We start from the raw sequence: 17,277 nt of genomic DNA on the forward strand, positions 1-17,277 counted from the left end.
ACCAAATTCTCCATGCGCTGCAGTAACTCTGCTGCCCTGTTTGGTTTATGAATTATTTACTCATTTATTATACGCTGGCGCAGGAAGAAAAACCTCTGCAATAGAAACATAAATCAGATGCATTTAGAAGTACATGCAGGTTGTAGGTGAATGGCTTTTGAGAGGGCCAAACCTATAGGATGGTGGATGCCTGTTGGCTCATTTAAAACAATGATGTAAAAAAGTGTAAACCACACCAGCACCACTATATTTTCATTTACTAGAACAAAAGACCACAACTGAGCTGACATGATAATTTTATTTTACATTGGAATCAATATTAGAATGAAGAGCAGAAACAAACCGGAGCATCTTGTACACAGGACCTCCTGCAGGGGGCAAGAACAACAAATTCATCTAATTGAACTGAGATGATACCTTTCAGTCACATCTTGCTGTTTTATTTCAAATCCTCTTATACTTTATAGAAGACATTATGTCCTTGTCCATATCAGTGTGGAGCAAATTAATTCAATGTTGTTACTGTAGCTTTGTCTACCCACACTGATTCTACATACCATTGTAGTGGATTATTCTAGGCCATTTCTGATTCTGTATTCATGAACATCTGTGCTGTGCTGCTTGAAAAGCTGCAAAAGACAACCAGAAACACACTCAATTACTAAATGTTGCACAATATCACATCCTGTTGATCTTCATAACCTCATTTCACAATGCAGAAGTGAATCTATTTTGAAAGAAAGAAAGAAAGAACACAGTTGGATTGCTGGATGTATAGATTGGGTTAATGTACCAGGCCCCATATAAAAGCAGCCGATCCAAAGGCAAGGCCCACCCGCAACCAGTTGGGATTAGCAGTGTCGGGTTTGGTCCCGGTGAATAGAGATCTGGATGCAGCTGCAAGATACACAAACCGCTTTCATTTCAGTGGGGGAAATGAGCTCATTGGCATCAACTGCAACACTTGACAGAGTGCACATGCATCGTACACGAGTACTTATAAACGTGGATCATGCTCTGTAATGAACGCAGTACAAACTTATTTGCCTAAGACCATTCACATCCACCGCTGCCCTCATGGATAGTGGCTTGCGTGACCAGCGGCAGACTGTGAAGCTAGGCTAGGCTAGGCTAAGCTAAGCTAAGGTCAGACTTTGAAATAAACATGGCGGTCAAGTCACAATAGCACTACTCCCAAAAGGGGAATATTGTGAACGAACTTCCATCTGTCGTCATCTTACCTCTGTTGTAGACAGAAGCTCTGGATAATAACCGGTTGAATGTCATTTCGCCACACAAACGACCGCCTTGGATGGGTGCGATCGATCACTCTGGTGTTGTCTATACTTCCTGCCAGGAACGGTTTGTTATTGTAGGACCACCGATAAATCGCTCCAAAGAAGAAAAATATACCATATTTATCTTCGAAACGTGATTTTCACAATGTTTTTTATACATATTGTTTGCTATTATTAAGGTTGTTCTTTTACGATATCCAAAGTTTGATATTTTACTGTCTTTCATAGTTATGGTGTACCAAAAAAATTATGTAATTACCAACAAACTTTTGCAAGTAATCAAAATTAATTATATTCGTTTACTGATCAAGTTTGCTAGTTTTGCTAGAAACAAGGTATTGCTACTAAACGGGCCGCTGCGCTATTATTCATGCGGGTTATTTGTCCTATTTGGTCCTGTTTGACAGCGTCTGACCCGGAGGGAGAGCACTTCGGCCATTTTGCTCAGAAGGGGGCCTCGGCGTCAACACGTGAGAGAGGAGCCTGAAGAGACTAGAAACAGTCTAGGATCTCTGACTCCAACGGAATTCTATTCATGTGTGAATTAACGCGGGCGTAGAAACCCAGCAAAATGCCCTCAATTACACTACCGCAGAAGGAGAACGCTCTCTTCAAAAGAATATTGGTAGGCTAAATATCTTTGCTAACGTTAGCGTGCTAGCTAATGCTACTTTGCTAAGTAATTGTTAGCCGTTAGTTGTAGCAGCTAGAGCACGTAGCTATGGAGTTGCTGTGACATTTACACAGAGAAATAAACGGAATAATTCCTACTAAAACTGTTATTTACGTCGTTGCTTAGCTGCACATATAACATTCCGAACGTTATCTTTAGCAGAGCAGCACATGAATTGTCGGAGCCCTGCGTTGGCCTTGCAAGACATTTAAAGAGTGCATGACAAACCAGTTGGAAACATGACAGCTGTACAACTTTGGCGAAACAGTTGCACTTAATATTCGACTGACTGTCATCAATATTAAAACATGTTTGATTCCACTTTCAGTATATTTAGGTGATAACTGCGTTAGGTATGTATGTGCATTAGCTGAGGGCTATTTAGGACTGTGCAGAATAGTCCTCATGCTTGTGTATAAGATATAAAAGATAGAGAAAGAACATTTTTTCATCATTTGACAGCAGATAACTGATAATCATAGCACTGATTATAAAAATAATAATGAAAACATTATTTTTTACTGCTAATACTATAGCCAATCCTTACTAGGTAGGTGTCAAACATTCACACAAGGAGTTGGTTAGTGCAATTTCTTCACCTTATTTGAAATATCCATTAAACTGTACTATGAAAGCCATATATTATTCTTTGTTTTGCTCTTGTCCTTCATAACGTGTGCTGTCTGATTGGTTCATATGCTTGTGCTGCAACGGAGAGCATCTTTTTGATGTTTGAATAAAATCTGCTTGTATTCAACAGAGATGTTATGAGCACAAGCAGTACAGAAATGGACTGAAGTTCTGCAAACAAATCCTGACTAATCCCAAGTTTGCTGAACATGGAGGTGAGACACAAGACTCTTGACCTGCCTAATCACAAATGGGAGGAAATGGAGCCATAATTGGGTGATATTTTTCACATTGCATGCTTCATTTAGATGCTTCCATAAGAGAACGTTGACTGAAGTTACTGTCTGAATATCAACAGAGGGAGATTTAAGGAATGGCTTGGGTTTGAGCATTTGTAGCTATTACAATATTAACACCTTAGCATGCCTGACTGCTTATTTTAGCAGTTTCCTATGAACAGTCACATTATTGGTTTTCACAGTGAATTTAGGTTCTGCCACTGTACTATGAAAGGGAACGTTTACAGAAATTGGATTGATAGTGTCTTTATGTTGATGAATTTATGGCAATCACAAAGGGAAATGTACGTAAACTGTATTTAGATTTCTTCATAGCTCTCTTCTTTCCGCTCTCATTGGTGCTCCAGAGACGTTAGCCATGAAGGGTTTAATCCTCAACTGTTTGGGCAAGAAGGAGGAGGCCTATGAGCTGGTTAGAAGAGGCCTCCGCAACGACCTCAAGAGTCACGTCTGTATCCTCCTATCAAGGCACCCAGTTGTCTCGTAGTTGAAGCGAAGGTCACTTTATATAATTGTCCAGTAGCTCGGAGAGTCTCCCACAATGTTCTTTCTATGGGACCTGAAGAATTTTCTATGAATGTTCATCAGAATGTTTTTAAATGGATCTAGTCTTGAAATAATCTTGTTGGTTTTAATCAAGTTAAGGTATCCTGTTTGCTTCCTTAAGTCCTTCATTCTCCCAGGCTGGCATGTATATGGGTTACTGCAGCGATCAGACAAAAAGTACGACGAGGCTATCAAGTGTTACCGCAATGCTCTGAAATGGGACAAAGACAACCTGCACATCTTACGAGATCTCTCCCTCTTGCAAATCCAAATGAGAGACCTGGAGGGCTACAGGGTAGGTTCACTTATTAAAGCTGCCAGGTCCAAATCTGTCATTTATATGTCATTTATTAAGAGTTTTTCTAAATGAGGGTAAAGTTAAATGTAATGAGCAAGGCCCTATAGTTGCCCACAGCATGTTTGACTGAGGGACAGCTTGCTAACCGTCCCAATCAGTGATAAACGGACCTCACGTACAGGAAGATTTTAGTGTGACAGCCTTCTTCCTCCTCAGGAGACACGGTACCAGCTGCTGCAGCTGCGCCCAGCACAGCGGGCATCATGGATTGGCTACGCTGTGGCCTATCATCTTTTGGAAGACTTCGAGATGGCTGCCAAGATAGTCGAGGAGTTCCGCAAAACACAACAGGTACACCAGGGGCTGCTGGACTCTGTCTGACACATTTTGGGGGGAGGTTGAACGCTTGCTTTGTCGCTGCATCGTTCTTTTCAGAACACAAACGTGGCAAAACACACATTCTCTGATTCAATATACCGGTAATGAGACGGCGTGATTCTTAATATCTTTTTGATTCTGAACATGTTTATTTTAAAGGTAAAAAGAGTGAGGGGCAAACTTTACCCTGATGTTTATAGGAGGAGTCGCCCACGTTAACATTTAGCATGACAGTCAAATGTGTTTTAATTCACTTGCTTGGTAACTATTTATAGAGCAGATTGTAGATATGAACAAGGTTCCACTTTGGGAGCTCTGATTTGGGATTCTGACCCATTATTAACCTGCAGTTTAGTATCATTTTACGTTGCCTTGCTTTGCTTCATTTCATTGACCACCGAATGAACAGAAATCCACAACGAAGAGTTCGTATCATTAGTTAATGTTGCCTTTCGTTAACTATAATCAGGGTGATGGGACTAGAGCAGCGCTCCAAATAATAGACAATTGTGCTGCAATACCTTGAGGCCTGCACTAAAAAAAACTAGGAGGAATGTCGACTTTCAGCGTGACAGTAACCCAGAGCAAACCTCCGAGCCAACACAGGAAGAGCTTCACCATAACCAGTTCTGGGCAGCAAAAGTCCAGAAAAGCTTTATCATCCTAAATTCTGCCATGTTTTGTGTTGACATATTGCAACTGAATAAGCTTGCAGGGTCCTGGGTTGATGTCAGACTATTAATTTCTCTCTCTTTCCTTTGTGTTTAACACCCTTTATCCTTTTCAATTTTATTCATTTCTATTCAGACATCTCCAGATAAGGTGGACTATGAGTACAGTGAACTGCTGCTATATCAAAACCAAGTTCTACGGGAGGCTGGCCTGTATAAAGAGGCCCTGGACCACCTCAATAGCTACGAGAAACAAATCTGTGACAAACTGGCTGTGGAAGAGACAAGAGGTTTGTAGATTCTTGTTGTGAAACTAGATGCAAACCAGCGTCCACTTTTGTCTCTGTAGAAAATGGTTGCCTGCGACCTTTTTGGGCTAGAATAAGAAGAGTGATTCATTTGGGTTTAATACGTTCGTAGTACAACAAAGAAAGCACATGCATAGAATTGCCTATTGCTTTATCATTTAATAGGCTCTCATCTAATTTTCATCAATAAACATCTCAGAGTTTCTCTGGGCTGAACAGGCCCTCGTTGGATGTGTTATTAATCCAGGTTTGGAGTCACGGCCATACTCCTTGTATTAGTGGTTGTGTGTGTTCTCTCTTTTCCAACCCAAAGCTCCCGTGCTTGTCTGGTCTATGATGGCAGCGGCGGCACTGTTGACAAGAGAAGCTGCAGATGACAATCTGCTGTATCAGCACTGGGCCAGACTCTTTGTTGCAAACCAACCGAAAGAAAAACACAGACCCAACCAGAGGGATTGACCTCTGTGCTTGTCTCTTAAAAGTGTTCTGTGCAGAGAGAGTTTCTAAGCTTCTAAATATTTGCAGGAGAGTTATTCCTGAAGCTGGAGAGACCTGAGGAGGCTGCTGTGGTCTACAGGAGACTCCTGGAGAGAAATCCAGAGAACTGGGCCTACTACCACGGCCTGGAAAAAGCTTTGAAACCAAGTAAGTGCTGTGGTCATCTGCATATATACATATATTCTAATTATACTATGGGAACAAAACCATCCCAAAATGTGTTCTTATTTAGTTTTGATCCATAGGTTGACTGGTGTCTAAATGTTCAATGTCTCTCACCGTCTCCTCGATCTTTGTCTTCCATTTCAGATAGTTCAGAGGAGCGGCTAAAGATTTATGAGGACTCCTGGGTGAAGTTTCCTAAAGGTCTGGTTCCCCGGAGACTGCCTCTTAACTTCCTCACAGGTGAGGACGCCAGAGTGGCCTGAGGACAGTCACATCACACGTGCATTAGGCGGTTTTGTTGGTCGGGAAGAGCAACTCTTCATCTGAAAGTGGGGTGAACAAGTGCATCATTTATTCTATGTTAAAGAATACTTCAGGATTAAAGATTCCTGATGAAATCTTGAGGCACAGCAGTAAACGTGTCATCATCTACAGTGACATCACGTCTCAGCAACCAGATGATGTCATTGTTAATCACTATACCGGTAAATACTGATCACAAAAGAGAGGTAAATCATGCAAAAATAATGGCACGTCATTGATTAACAGTGAAAGTAGTTACCATAAAAGCCTACTGCGTTCTAAGGATCTTGTCTTTAGATTATCTCAAAGATTAAATCATATCTGATCATAGCTGAGCTTCAGTGAATTTTCAGCATCGCCACTTAAGCTATATTTTCATATTTTCATAATGCTGTATCACCATTCCAATCTTTTTTGTGTGTCTGCACTGGGGTCTTCGGTGACCAGGGGAGAAATTTCATGAATGCCTGGACAAATACCTGAGGATGAATTTCATTAAAGGTTGCCCACCTGTCTTTACCACTCTTAAATCCCTCTACACTGATAAAGAAAAGGTAGGCAGCAAGTCACCCTTTTAAAGGACGCTAACATAACTCTAATTCTCTTACTGTTTTTTTTTTCCATATAGGTATCAATCATTGAAGAATTAGTTGTTGGTTATGAATCTAATCTGAAAAGCTGTCGAATGTTTAGTGAAAATGGTGAGTATTTCAGCTCGTTGTCCTCGCGTTTGGTCAGAACATTTAACGAGATTTATTTAATGTGTATGTACAGATGATGGGAAGGAAGAGCCCCCCACTACCTTGTTGTGGGTCCAGTATTTCTTAGCGCAGCATTTTGACTTCATCAACCAGCCCAGCCGCGCCTTGGAGTACATTAACTCTGCCATCGACAGCACACCCACACTCATCGAGCTCTTTGCCATAAAGGCTAAGATCTATAAGGTTTAGTATGAGCAGCTTACACTCATGGAAATCATTTAAATGGAAGCGAGCTAATGTCGGATTTTCTTTGTCATGACATTTCCCATATGTGTCTCTCTTCTCGGCAGCACGCAGGGAACATAAAGGAAGCTGCCCGGTGGATGGATGAGGCTCAGGCCCTGGACACTGCTGACCGTTTCATCAACTCTAAGTGTGCCAAGTACATGATGAAAGCCAGCCTTATCAAAGATGCAGAGGAAATGTGCTCCAAGTTCACACGCGTAAGCCAGCTAGAAATATTGATTTCTTATCGCTGAATATTTGAAATGAAACGCAGGACCCCAACCACCAATTACCATTATTGCTTCATAACGTCCATCAAGTCATTATTGAATTATGTTTATGTAATTAATAACTGTTAGATGGATCCAGCAGTTTGCACATCTTCAGGATGTGACTGGTTGTTTTTTAGTGGTCCGTATGAATCACTGTGGGTCGGTCCAGATTTATTCTGTAGACGGTTTATGTATTTTTTTCATTAATATAAATCGTGTTTATGTTTGATTCTAGGAAGGAACGTCTGCAGTGGAGAACCTGAATGAAATGCAGTGTATGTGGTTCCAGACAGAGTGTGCTCTGTCTTACAAGTCCATGAACAAGTTTGGAGAGGCCCTGAAGAAGTGCCATGAAATTGAAAGGGTAGGAGTCATCAGCTTTTAATCGTCTTTTAGTCATAATTACAGCAGCAATCAATGGCACATGCATTTTTAATGCATAAAACTCTGACCTACATGCAAAGTGCAGAAGTAAGTCAGAAGTTTTGGTGTAGATTGGAAGGTTTTGGCAGGTATTTTCAGCAGATTATTCATCTAACCATCAAGTTGTGCTAATTAATGGAGTCATAAATTCATTTTAAATGGAGTGCTGGGCAGTTGGTATGGTTTTAATTTAACTGATGTCTATCTTTGTTGAGGCAAGCAGTTGTTAGACAGCAATATTTAATGCAATAATCCAACACTATTAATCATAAATTATTTCAGATTACACCGGTTGATGGCCTGCTGTGTAAAATTAGCTGGCTAGCCAGCTGGCATAATATCCTGTTGAGTGTTAGCAGAGGCTCTGCCAAGATCACCAGCCAAAAACACAATGAAGGCTAAAGAAATAGACGAGACTGTGACTAGGAAGGGAACGGTGTTTGTAGTTGGCATTTGTCTGTATTCACATGGAGATGAGCAAAAATCCAATAAGACTGTAAATCGCCAATTATCAAGTCTATTATTATGATCTAATCTATTAGTCGACACCAAAACGTGCGTGTCGACATGTTGAATGATAATCACGTTTACTTTATGTCCCATTAGCATCAGGATTATCAACACGCCGACCAGTTCATGTTATTATACTGTGAGTCAGTCAGTCAGTGCGATGTCCATGTTGACCCTACTTTATTCCCAGGCGTTAAACCCTGCAACTTATACAGCAGTGCTTCTTATTTAGGTTTTTCCTTCTCACAAACTTCATGAGACCAAAATCAATAAAATTACAGAACAGTTTACAGTGGGCCAATCAAATGCACTCACAGACGTTGACGATCAATTATTTAGATCATTCATTTGAGGCTTTATACACATAACGCACACCCTCATCGTGGAACACAAAGGAAGAAATTCATTTGATGCAGCTTTTAAGGTAAATGCAATTGATCTGGCAGTAACAGAAGGAAATAGAGCTGGTACATCGTTGGAGACAGCAGCGCCAAAAAGATGAGAAAAGCTTTCAGAGGGGGAAAAAGGCCGATGGCCTGAACTTGAAAACATTCTTGGCGACGGTAAACACACACAGAGCAGAGGACCAAGGGGTTTGCACCAGGCAGATCCGACCGGAAGCCAAAGCAATCGCCACCGAAATGGAAATGAGAGATTTGCTGGTGGATCATCACAGTGTCTCAGATTTAGGAGACAAAATAACCTAACCGTCAGGTCACGGATGGCTTTGTGTCAGCAACTCCTTCCTCAAATTTACTCTAGCAAAGATAGCGGAGAATCTGACTAGATCGGCCAGTTAATTTTATATAATATATGGAAAAAAGGGTTTCCCCTTCATCTCCCTTCAGCACTGTCTGTGGTACTGAGGTAGATGCCTGCTGCTTATTATGTAATATCATTAACTACCTTAATTACAGGTGCAGCTTATATTTAGGTGCACCGTATACACCAGAAATGATGGTAATCCAAACAACAGTTAAAAGAATACCGTAATAGTTAGTTGCAGCCCTAGTTCATAATGATGCACAGCTAAAGTCCTGGTCTTCAGCAGTGCAGATTTAAATCTCTAGTCCACACCTCTTCCTGTATATCTCAGTTGTTTCTCTTTTACTCCTCTTCATCACTAGCACTTTGTGGAGATCACAGATGACCAGTTTGACTTCCACACCTACTGCATGAGAAAGATGACGCTGCGTTCATACGTGGACCTGCTGAAGCTTGAGGATGTCCTACGACAGCATCCCTTTTACTACAAAGCTGCTCGAACCGCCATCCAGATCTATCTGACCTTGTACGACAAGCCTCTGACTGACAACAACAAGCAAAGCCAAGCAGATACGGGTGTGTGTGTGTGTGTGTGTGTGTGTGTGTGTGTGTGTGTGTGTGTGTGTGTGTGTGTGTGTGTGTGTGTGTGGTGTGTGTGTGTGTGTGTGTGTGTGTGTGTGTGTGTGTGGATTTTTTATTTTTAAATGCATTGCAAGTTGCCTTTTGGAGCTCTCACTGATAAGATTGTACTGCTTAGATAAGCCGTGAAATTCCCTTCAAACTGAGAATTTCACATTCAGGTATATCGATTAGGAGACTTCAGAGCATAAACCAAGCAAGTTGTTGAAATGTGCAAGATTGGATATGCTGTTGAATTTAAAAAGGCAGAAAAATAATAGTTTTCCTGGTGGACCCTGTTCACTGGGCCTAAGTGAACTCTAGAAAGAGAGTAGGATGTTTTGGATACATCATGTTGGAATTCAAACGCTGCGTGCATTTCCATTTCCAAATGATTATCAGCTTATCGAAACACAGTAAAGTCAAATTCTAAATGAAGCGCTTAGTTGTATTCAAAGCAAACATTAATGTTCTGTTCTTTTCTGCAGAGAATCTGACTGATAAAGAGCTAAAGAAACTGCGCAACAAGCAACGGCGAGCCCAGAAGAAGGCCCAACTTGAAGAGGAGAAGAAGAATGCAGAGAAGGAAAAACAACTAAAAAACCAGAAGAAGAAGAAGGAGGAAGATGACGAAGAGATTGGTGGGCCCAAAGAAGAGCTAATACCTGACAAATTAGCCAAGGTTAGGCCTTGCCGCCTTCTTTATGTGCAGTGTTTTCTGACAATCATGTGTTAATCATGTGTTAACCTCTATTTAAGCCTGAGAATCCTCTGGAGGAGGCAGTGAAGTTCTTGATCCCCCTGAAGAACCTGGTGCGCAACAAGATTGAGACCCACCTGTTGGCCTTTGAGATTTATTTTAGGAAAGGTTCGAGACTTCCTTCTGTTAAAAAATTCCTCTCTTTATATTTTAAATGCATAATTTTTGGCGTCTTCTGCAGAAAAATACCTGTTGATGCTGCAGTCGATAAAGAGGGCCGTTGCCATAGAGCCTTCCAACCCATGGCTGCACCAGTGTCTGGTGCGTTTCTTCAAGCGAGGTGAGCCACAGCCAGCTCCTCCTACATGATTGATATTCTCTACACGTACATCACAGTTTCTAGATTTCTGTTAGCTGCCGCGCTTTCATGTGTGTTCATCTTTCAGTGAGTGAGAGTGCAGACCTGGCAGATGCAGTGAGGACAGTTTTGAAGCAGGAAATCTCCAGACTTTTTGGGGAGAGTAACCCTCAGAGCTACAACAAGAACTTCCTGAGCCAACACTCCAACTCCATCCCACACCGACTGGCTGGTAAATACACACCCCTGGAAAGTTGTATATTGTTGTTCAGAAGTAACTGAGAATTGTTACAGGTAAACTCCAAAATCCATATCACTTCAACGAAAATCTAATTTATTGCAATTAAATTTTAGTCAACTTGGGAGTAGTCTTTTGACGTAATTAATAAATATTGTTCCTGTCTTTTATGCGTTATTATGCTAAAGCTACATGCATTGCAATAGATTGAGGTTAGTAATATAATAATCTTCATTAGGACTTTCTAGCATTTATTTTATGCTCAGAGGCTGCTGCTGCACGTCTGATATTGTCATCATGGACCTCCATTTCACATTCTGTGGATCTGTATTCAATAGAAGTTCATTTTGAATTGATTGATTTTAAACATATAAGAATTGCCTCTGACCTCTGAATGTAATCTAATTCCATTTTCCCTCTAACATGCGAGGGACTTTCAGACCAACAAAGATGTCACATGAAACTGTCCTTGCTTGTGTTTTGAGTGTTGGAATGACATGAAACTGGCTGCTCTGTCTTTGCAGCTGCTAAGATGATGGTGTACCTGGAGCCTTCCTCTGATAAGATGGCTTTTGAGATAGCTACAGCTCTAGATGAATCCCTGTCTGGGAGAAGCATCCAGGTTTGTGGTCACAGCATCCTCACAGCATCCTCTTTGACTCAGGCTGACTGTCTGTGTGCACACGCTGCAGGTCTGTACCGAGGTGTTGGAGGCTTTGCGGGAAGGGCACCTTGGCGACGATCAGCAGAAGGCTGCCGAGGCTTACCGAGTCACCTGTCATAAGATCTTCCCCTACAGCCTGTCATTCTTGCCCCCTGGTTACCAAGACAACACCTCTGCAGTCAGTGCCAACGGTGACATGTTCACAGGAGAGCACAATGACTTGGCAAATGAAATGTGATCTCTTAGAACATCATCGGGGCCTTAGTTCACCAACCTACCCGCTTCCCCCAGTCCTTGGGCTATGGCTGCTGTGAGTTGCCCCCACATTGCACTGATCTGGATGGATGGATGGAATGAGCACCGGACAGACAGCAAACAGAGCTGGCACAAGGAGAAGGATGCATTTCTTTTTTAAAACGGTGAAAAAGGTCCTGTCCACATCTGTAATTACAAGAACTGATACGTGTGGTGTGACGGAGAAGAGGACTCGGAGAAAAGTGGACGCGACGATTGGCTGGACAGGAGGGCAACGGAAACACGGTGTAGATTTTCTGCAACGCCCGTGTTTTCACAGCCGTCCTCCCTGAACACGCATCCGCTTCTCACCTTTTTAAAAGTAATTTATATATTACAAACTGACAAATGGATTAATAAAAATCATATTTGCAAAACCAAACACTGATTTTGCTGGTGATGTTCCCAATTTTGTGTAGAATATGAGCGCCTGGTTGTCCACGTGATGAGCATATCGGGTGGCGAGCTCTTCTTCCATAGCAGAAGTATCTTTCTTCCGCTTCTGTTTTTATTGTTTTCTTTTTTAACAAGAAATTATGGTTATTTTTTAATGAGAACTTGTGAAGAATCCTTACATCATGTTAAAGTGAAAATACATTTTAAAAGTCAGTTATTCTAAAATGTTAAATTTGAGTTAGCATAAATATCTTGGTGCTGTTTGAACAAATTACCCAAAGAGCAAAGATGCTGAGCATGAAGTTGGACACGTATGTATTTATGAACATCACGTTCTCCAAACATTGATGTTGGTGGGAAATGGCCACTCGCAGTCGTGTTTCCACAACTGTTTCAGCAACGCTGGGATGCTCACCTGAACAACCAGTGTGTTGAAATGACAAACCGATGGTTCTAAAGACCTTCACAGTCTGGCCCGCTTCAGGTCCAGATCTTCCATTTGTCCACAGCGCTGAGAACTGAGGAAGGTGTGATCTTCACTCAAGTAAGTCGTGATGAACTCTGGGAAATCTCTCTTGTAGACCACCTCCAGGAACATGTCTGCGGCTGTGTGGAGCACCTGTTTGGCCCTGGAGCAGAGTGACGCTGGCATGTTCATGGAAGAATTCCAATGCATTTCATTTTGAATTGGAAGGTAAGAATGATTACAACAAAATTTGTTGATTAAAATTTTTTAAAAAAATGTATAGATGCCAATTTACATTTGAAATGAATTTAAATAAAAAGAAAAGCTTTATTATTTCATGGGCTACTATTTTCACACTGGTATCTTGTGTATCTTTGTAAAAATTTGCACACTTTTTGCACGTAAACATACTGTATGTACAAAATAACTAGGCAAAAAATGTTCTCAACAGCAGCTATTTAGATATAAACTTCCAAACTTTCAGAATTGTATTTTTAAAATAAAACCATTAACAAAAATAAACCGAGATGGCTTTTTTTTTAACCAAAATGAATATATGAAATTCAAAAGTTACATATTTAAAGTCATTTAACTGTTAAATATTAGAACTTCTATATTCAATTTTCTTAAATACACATAATGGAAGTCTGTGTGTGTGTGTGTGTGTGGTGTGTGTGTGTGTGTGTGTGTGTGTGTGTGTGTGTGTGTGTGTGTGTGTGTGTGTCTTCTCACCTGGCTGAGTGACAGACCGGCCTCAGCTCCACCATGACCTCCATGGTGAGGTCATTCACCAGCCTCCTGCTGACCACCCGGTGATCCTCCTCCAGCCGAGTCTGATGTCGAACCCACTGCCACACCTGAAATCACCGGGGATGATTCCAGCTGTGTGTTCCAATGATCTTCTCAGTGTGTAACTCCAGGATTAATGCCAATCTTAACTCCACCTCAGTGCATGTTGTATTTCGGGGTTATGTTTTGCATTCAGCAGTTTTCCCATTGAAAACGCAAAATCGGTCGTTAAATCAGGTGGTGAACATGGCACCATGCCTCCAGTGAAGTGTCCAGGCCCAGTCTACACTGATATGGGTTCTAGTCCCATTGTTGTAGCGGTGATCTGTAGTGAATCCAGGTCTTGACCTACCTGAGATCTGGAAATCTCTGCTGTGGCTGAATCTTCCACCTGGCCTTTGTAGAAAAAGTGTCCATGACCTGGGAAACAAAGCCAGGCTTGACTGTTTTTCTTTTCTGCTCTCAAAATTAAGAAGATTAAGTACGCGTGCACAGTTGCACACCTGATAACCAGGCATTGATAAAAAGGACACCGACTGCAATGTTGTGCTTCAGGCCATGAAGAGTTACTCCACCCTAGAGATGAGGGACAAGCAGGAATTTAATATTTAATGTACAAAAATCCACGTTAACGTCCGGTTGACAGTGACCGACCGAAGGCATGGACAGAAGGTCATCGGCTGTTATCGTGACATCACACCGAAGCTGGTTGAGCTGGTTGTCTCCTTGAGAGTGGAGTCTGAAGAGCTACATGTAAAGAGATGACGTGACTGTTTCGGCCGCTCTGTGCTGTAATAATGTGCACAACTCAATCCAGTGCTTACTTTCTGCATGGGCTCAATCAGGTTCAGGTCATACACCATGAAACCGTCCACGCCGGCCTTGATCTCCAGCAGCTTCAGCCTGCCATCAGAAAAAAACGCAATAATAAGAGTCCAACTTTAAAATCTATCAATGAGTCATGAGAGTGATCAGGACTATGATTTATCTGTTTTTACTTCTTCCCAAACATAAAATCAGTCTTTCAGTCTGCTGGGTAAATGCTGCTCTGACCTTGTGACGGTGCTCAACACTCTTCTGTAGGAGTCAGAATGTGTGTTCTGGGGCAGCAGTAGAGCGGCCATGCCTCCCGTGGCCAACGCACCCCTGCGATGACATGTCTGAACCAAGAGGTCCATGTAGCTGCGCAGAAAACGCTTCTCCATGTTGACATATTTGCTGCGGTCAGGCAGCAAGAAGTCTCGTCTGTGACCTGAAAGACAAAAAGCAGGTCATAAATGTTTTCCATTTAGCCCCTATTTTTGTATTCTTTTGCTCAGCTCTTGCGGAGCAGCACTTACCAAACTTGTTCACAAAAGAGGCAGAGTAATCCCAGATGCCACAGTTGAGTCCTGCTGAATGTTCCCGCAGCTCATAGAGAATCTCCTCCATCTCAAAAGCGGCTAAAACATTTTCAATCAGCACTGTTGCTTTGATACATCCCAGCGGCAGGCCCAGCTAACCACGCAAATCCGTCAAGGAGTCAACCGAGAGAAGAGGAAGAGGAACTGCAACTTTTAAACTGGCTTCAGCAAAAGATGGATGTAACACAAATACTGGAGACTATCACAGTTGCTTCATATCAGAGCAGAGCTGTCATGTTTACAGACCTTTTGTTGTGTCCACACAAATATCTTATTCCACAGTCTGGCCTCCAGGATACTCTCAACCTGCTCATTGAGAAAAGAGCATTTTAAATGGATTGTTCGACGGACAGTGAGGGAGGAGAGAGAGCGAGAGAGGAAACGTTACTTTTGACAGGTAGAAAAAAGGACCGCTCTTGTTTTCTAACAAGATCTTCCCACAGTGAAACATGAGAAGTCCAAAGTCAAAAAGAGGACCAGGAACCTTCTTTCCCTCCACCTGAAACATGGAACAAAAGGCTTCAAGGTTAGCTGACACGCTTCTGATAGACCTCATACTACTGTCTGTCTGTCCGTCCGTTTTAGACTACCATCATGTTGTTTTCAACCATGTTCCAGGCACGAGGACGGAGCATCAGCACTGGGCCCTGAGATATATGTGGAACATCTGTTGTGAGACATTCATATTAGTTAATTCAAACATCTAAAGGAAGTCCTTAATGGCACTGCAGCAGGTATGAAGTGCAGAATAAAGTTCTTACTGGGCAGCTGGTTCAGAACTGCCTTCAGCACATTATGAATTCCTTTAATCTGGTTGTGATATGTTGGACAGTTCCCATCATCAAAGTCCACCTGGGAATAAGTCCAGAGGATTTTATCATATATGCACAAAAGCTACTATCTATCAGAATCAGTGTCATGTTAAGTGTTTATGGAACAATCATCATCATCAGAGAGTGAGTCTATACAGTAGTCCAGAAGTGTTGCTACCTGTATGCCTTCTGCTGGGGTCTGAAGAGCTTTAATGAAGCGCTCTGTGTCACAGGGAGCCAGATCCCCGATATCTACATGCCTTCTCTGGAGCCGTGGGGGGACGGGTTTCACCCTCCAGTCGGGGTCGCTCCTGATATGGGCGCTACTCTCCAGAAAATCAGGCAGCTCACCTGACAGGTCGATGTGGGCCTTTCTGGACACTCGTTGCCGCAGGACCTGAGCAGGATATAACAGGATTGTTCATCCAATAAAGGTTTTCTTTATAAATAGATATATTTTCTCACCTGATCAACCTCCTTGTCAAATGTGGAGACCAGTTCATATAGGAATTGGAGAGAGTCAGAGGTGAAAAGTGCCTCATACTCAGCTGTCAGGTCTGATGGAGGAGGAGACAGCTCCATGGCAACCAAGCCTTTATCAAGGTTAACCTGATTAGACAGACAGACAGACAGACAGACAGACAGACAGATAGATAGATAGATGACTTTATTTCAAACATCTAAAAAGCAACATAATCAAACTAATAATACACAATGGTCAGACATAAACAATATTAAATATGAAATTAAAAAACTACATGAAGTTCAGCGTGAACAGGAAATGACACATTCAGCACATCTGTTTCACATCAGCTTGGTGAACAGTGAACTCCTTTACTTGAGTACTTGATTTCAGATGTGCTACTGACACTTTTTTCCCCACATGGTCCACTGCTTAGTCCTGTACTGTTTTCACCACATATATACTTATATATCATGTAGCATTTGCACCCTAACAATTATATTAAGACTAAAAGAATTGTAGGAATTGTCTGCTTTAGATCCATCCCAAATAAGCATAAATAGCTTCTGAGTATTGTTCAAACCAGCTTCCAGAAAGCTGTCGAGGCAAAGAAGTATTTTAAGCACTACAAGTTGTTCAAAGTCATTTGAGCTTTTCCACCTTCTTGTCTTCCTGTCACCTATGACAAACTTTCTTTACAGTTTGTAAGTCAATTCAGCAGAAAGCTAAAGTATAACGATGATACTCACAGAGATGATGACAAGTGCTCATTGGACCATAATGAACTTTGGTTCTAGGTTCTTGCATGTCATGTAGAACAAATGTTTGTGAGTCTAAAGTCCAATTGTTTCTGTTCTGGACACGAGTCATTAGCAATGTCAATGAATACCTTTGTTCCCCAATCAGCAGCCATATTGTCACATTTAGAGTTATTTCATTCTGTGCAGTATATGCTTTTTAGTAGGATACGCATATACTGCACAGAATGAAATAACCCTAAATGTGACAATATGCATGGAGAAGTCTGCTGTAATACCTAACTTTAAGGGTTTA

The 17,277-nt window shown here is 41.7% G+C and overlaps 3 protein-coding genes across 3 annotated transcripts; 1 reads left to right on the forward strand and 2 right to left on the reverse strand.

Moving 5' to 3' along the window:
- Positions 1 to 279: 279 nt before the first annotated feature.
- ndufc1 (NADH:ubiquinone oxidoreductase subunit C1) lies at positions 280 to 1,369 on the reverse strand. The gene is made up of 4 exons (XM_057043973.1): positions 1,242 to 1,369; positions 794 to 897; positions 558 to 629; positions 280 to 368 (listed from the first exon to the last, which is right to left on the reverse strand). The coding sequence occupies exons 1-3, from the start codon at positions 1,285 to 1,287 to the stop codon at positions 570 to 572; spliced, it is 210 nt and encodes a 69-aa protein (XP_056899953.1). The 5' UTR covers positions 1,288 to 1,369; the 3' UTR covers positions 280 to 368; positions 558 to 569.
- A 329-nt stretch (positions 1,370 to 1,698) lies between these two features.
- On the forward strand, positions 1,699 to 12,277 carry naa15a (N-alpha-acetyltransferase 15, NatA auxiliary subunit a). Its single transcript, XM_057043913.1, has 20 exons — positions 1,699 to 1,923; positions 2,732 to 2,816; positions 3,248 to 3,352; positions 3,584 to 3,741; positions 3,961 to 4,095; positions 4,930 to 5,083; positions 5,627 to 5,746; positions 5,909 to 6,004; positions 6,515 to 6,621; positions 6,696 to 6,768; positions 6,842 to 7,011; positions 7,119 to 7,271; positions 7,561 to 7,689; positions 9,386 to 9,599; positions 10,130 to 10,323; positions 10,401 to 10,509; positions 10,583 to 10,681; positions 10,788 to 10,931; positions 11,462 to 11,559; positions 11,630 to 12,277. Exons 1-20 carry the CDS (start codon positions 1,870 to 1,872, stop codon positions 11,837 to 11,839), a joined length of 2,607 nt encoding a protein of 868 aa, XP_056899893.1. The 5' UTR covers positions 1,699 to 1,869; the 3' UTR covers positions 11,840 to 12,277.
- Positions 12,278 to 12,589: 312 nt separating this feature from the next.
- Positions 12,590 to 17,029, reverse strand: ugl (ureidoglycolate lyase). Its single transcript, XM_057043940.1, has 15 exons — positions 16,974 to 17,029; positions 16,227 to 16,370; positions 15,940 to 16,158; positions 15,711 to 15,801; positions 15,540 to 15,616; positions 15,338 to 15,448; positions 15,196 to 15,255; positions 14,887 to 15,043; positions 14,600 to 14,798; positions 14,371 to 14,449; positions 14,201 to 14,293; positions 14,050 to 14,122; positions 13,899 to 13,966; positions 13,490 to 13,614; positions 12,590 to 12,920 (listed from the first exon to the last, which is right to left on the reverse strand). The coding sequence occupies exons 2-15, from the start codon at positions 16,341 to 16,343 to the stop codon at positions 12,755 to 12,757; spliced, it is 1,635 nt and encodes a 544-aa protein (XP_056899920.1). The 5' UTR covers positions 16,344 to 16,370; positions 16,974 to 17,029; the 3' UTR covers positions 12,590 to 12,754.
- Positions 17,030 to 17,277: the final 248 nt, after the last annotated feature.

The sequence above is a fragment of the Takifugu flavidus genome, chromosome 9, assembly GCF_003711565.1.
Source record: "Takifugu flavidus isolate HTHZ2018 chromosome 9, ASM371156v2, whole genome shotgun sequence".
Taxonomy (NCBI): domain Eukaryota; kingdom Metazoa; phylum Chordata; class Actinopteri; order Tetraodontiformes; family Tetraodontidae; genus Takifugu; species Takifugu flavidus.

Coding starts and splice junctions, on each gene's coding strand:
- ndufc1 (XM_057043973.1), bottom strand. CDS start 1,287: ATGACATTCAACCGGTTATTATCCAGAGCTTCTGTCTACAACAGAG. Junction 898..1,241: donor AGCTTCTGTCTACAACAGAG/GTAAGATGACGA, acceptor TGTATCTTGCAG/CTGCATCCAGATCTCTATTC. Junction 630..793: donor CTGCTTTTATATGGGGCCTG/GTACATTAACCC, acceptor TGTCTTTTGCAG/CTTTTCAAGCAGCACAGCAC.
- ugl (XM_057043940.1), bottom strand. CDS start 16,343: ATGGAGCTGTCTCCTCCTCCATCAGACCTGACAGCTGAGTATGAGGCA. Junction 14,450..14,599: donor GTGTTGAGCACCGTCACAAG/GTCAGAGCAGCA, acceptor TTCTGATGGCAG/GCTGAAGCTGCTGGAGATCA. Junction 13,967..14,049: donor TATCAATGCCTGGTTATCAG/GTGTGCAACTGT, acceptor TTTGTTTCCCAG/GTCATGGACACTTTTTCTAC.
- naa15a (XM_057043913.1), top strand. CDS start 1,870: ATGCCCTCAATTACACTACCGCAGAAGGAGAACGCTCTCTTCAAAAGA. Junction 3,742..3,960: donor GAGACCTGGAGGGCTACAGG/GTAGGTTCACTT, acceptor CTTCCTCCTCAG/GAGACACGGTACCAGCTGCT. Junction 10,932..11,461: donor CATCCCACACCGACTGGCTG/GTAAATACACAC, acceptor CTGTCTTTGCAG/CTGCTAAGATGATGGTGTAC.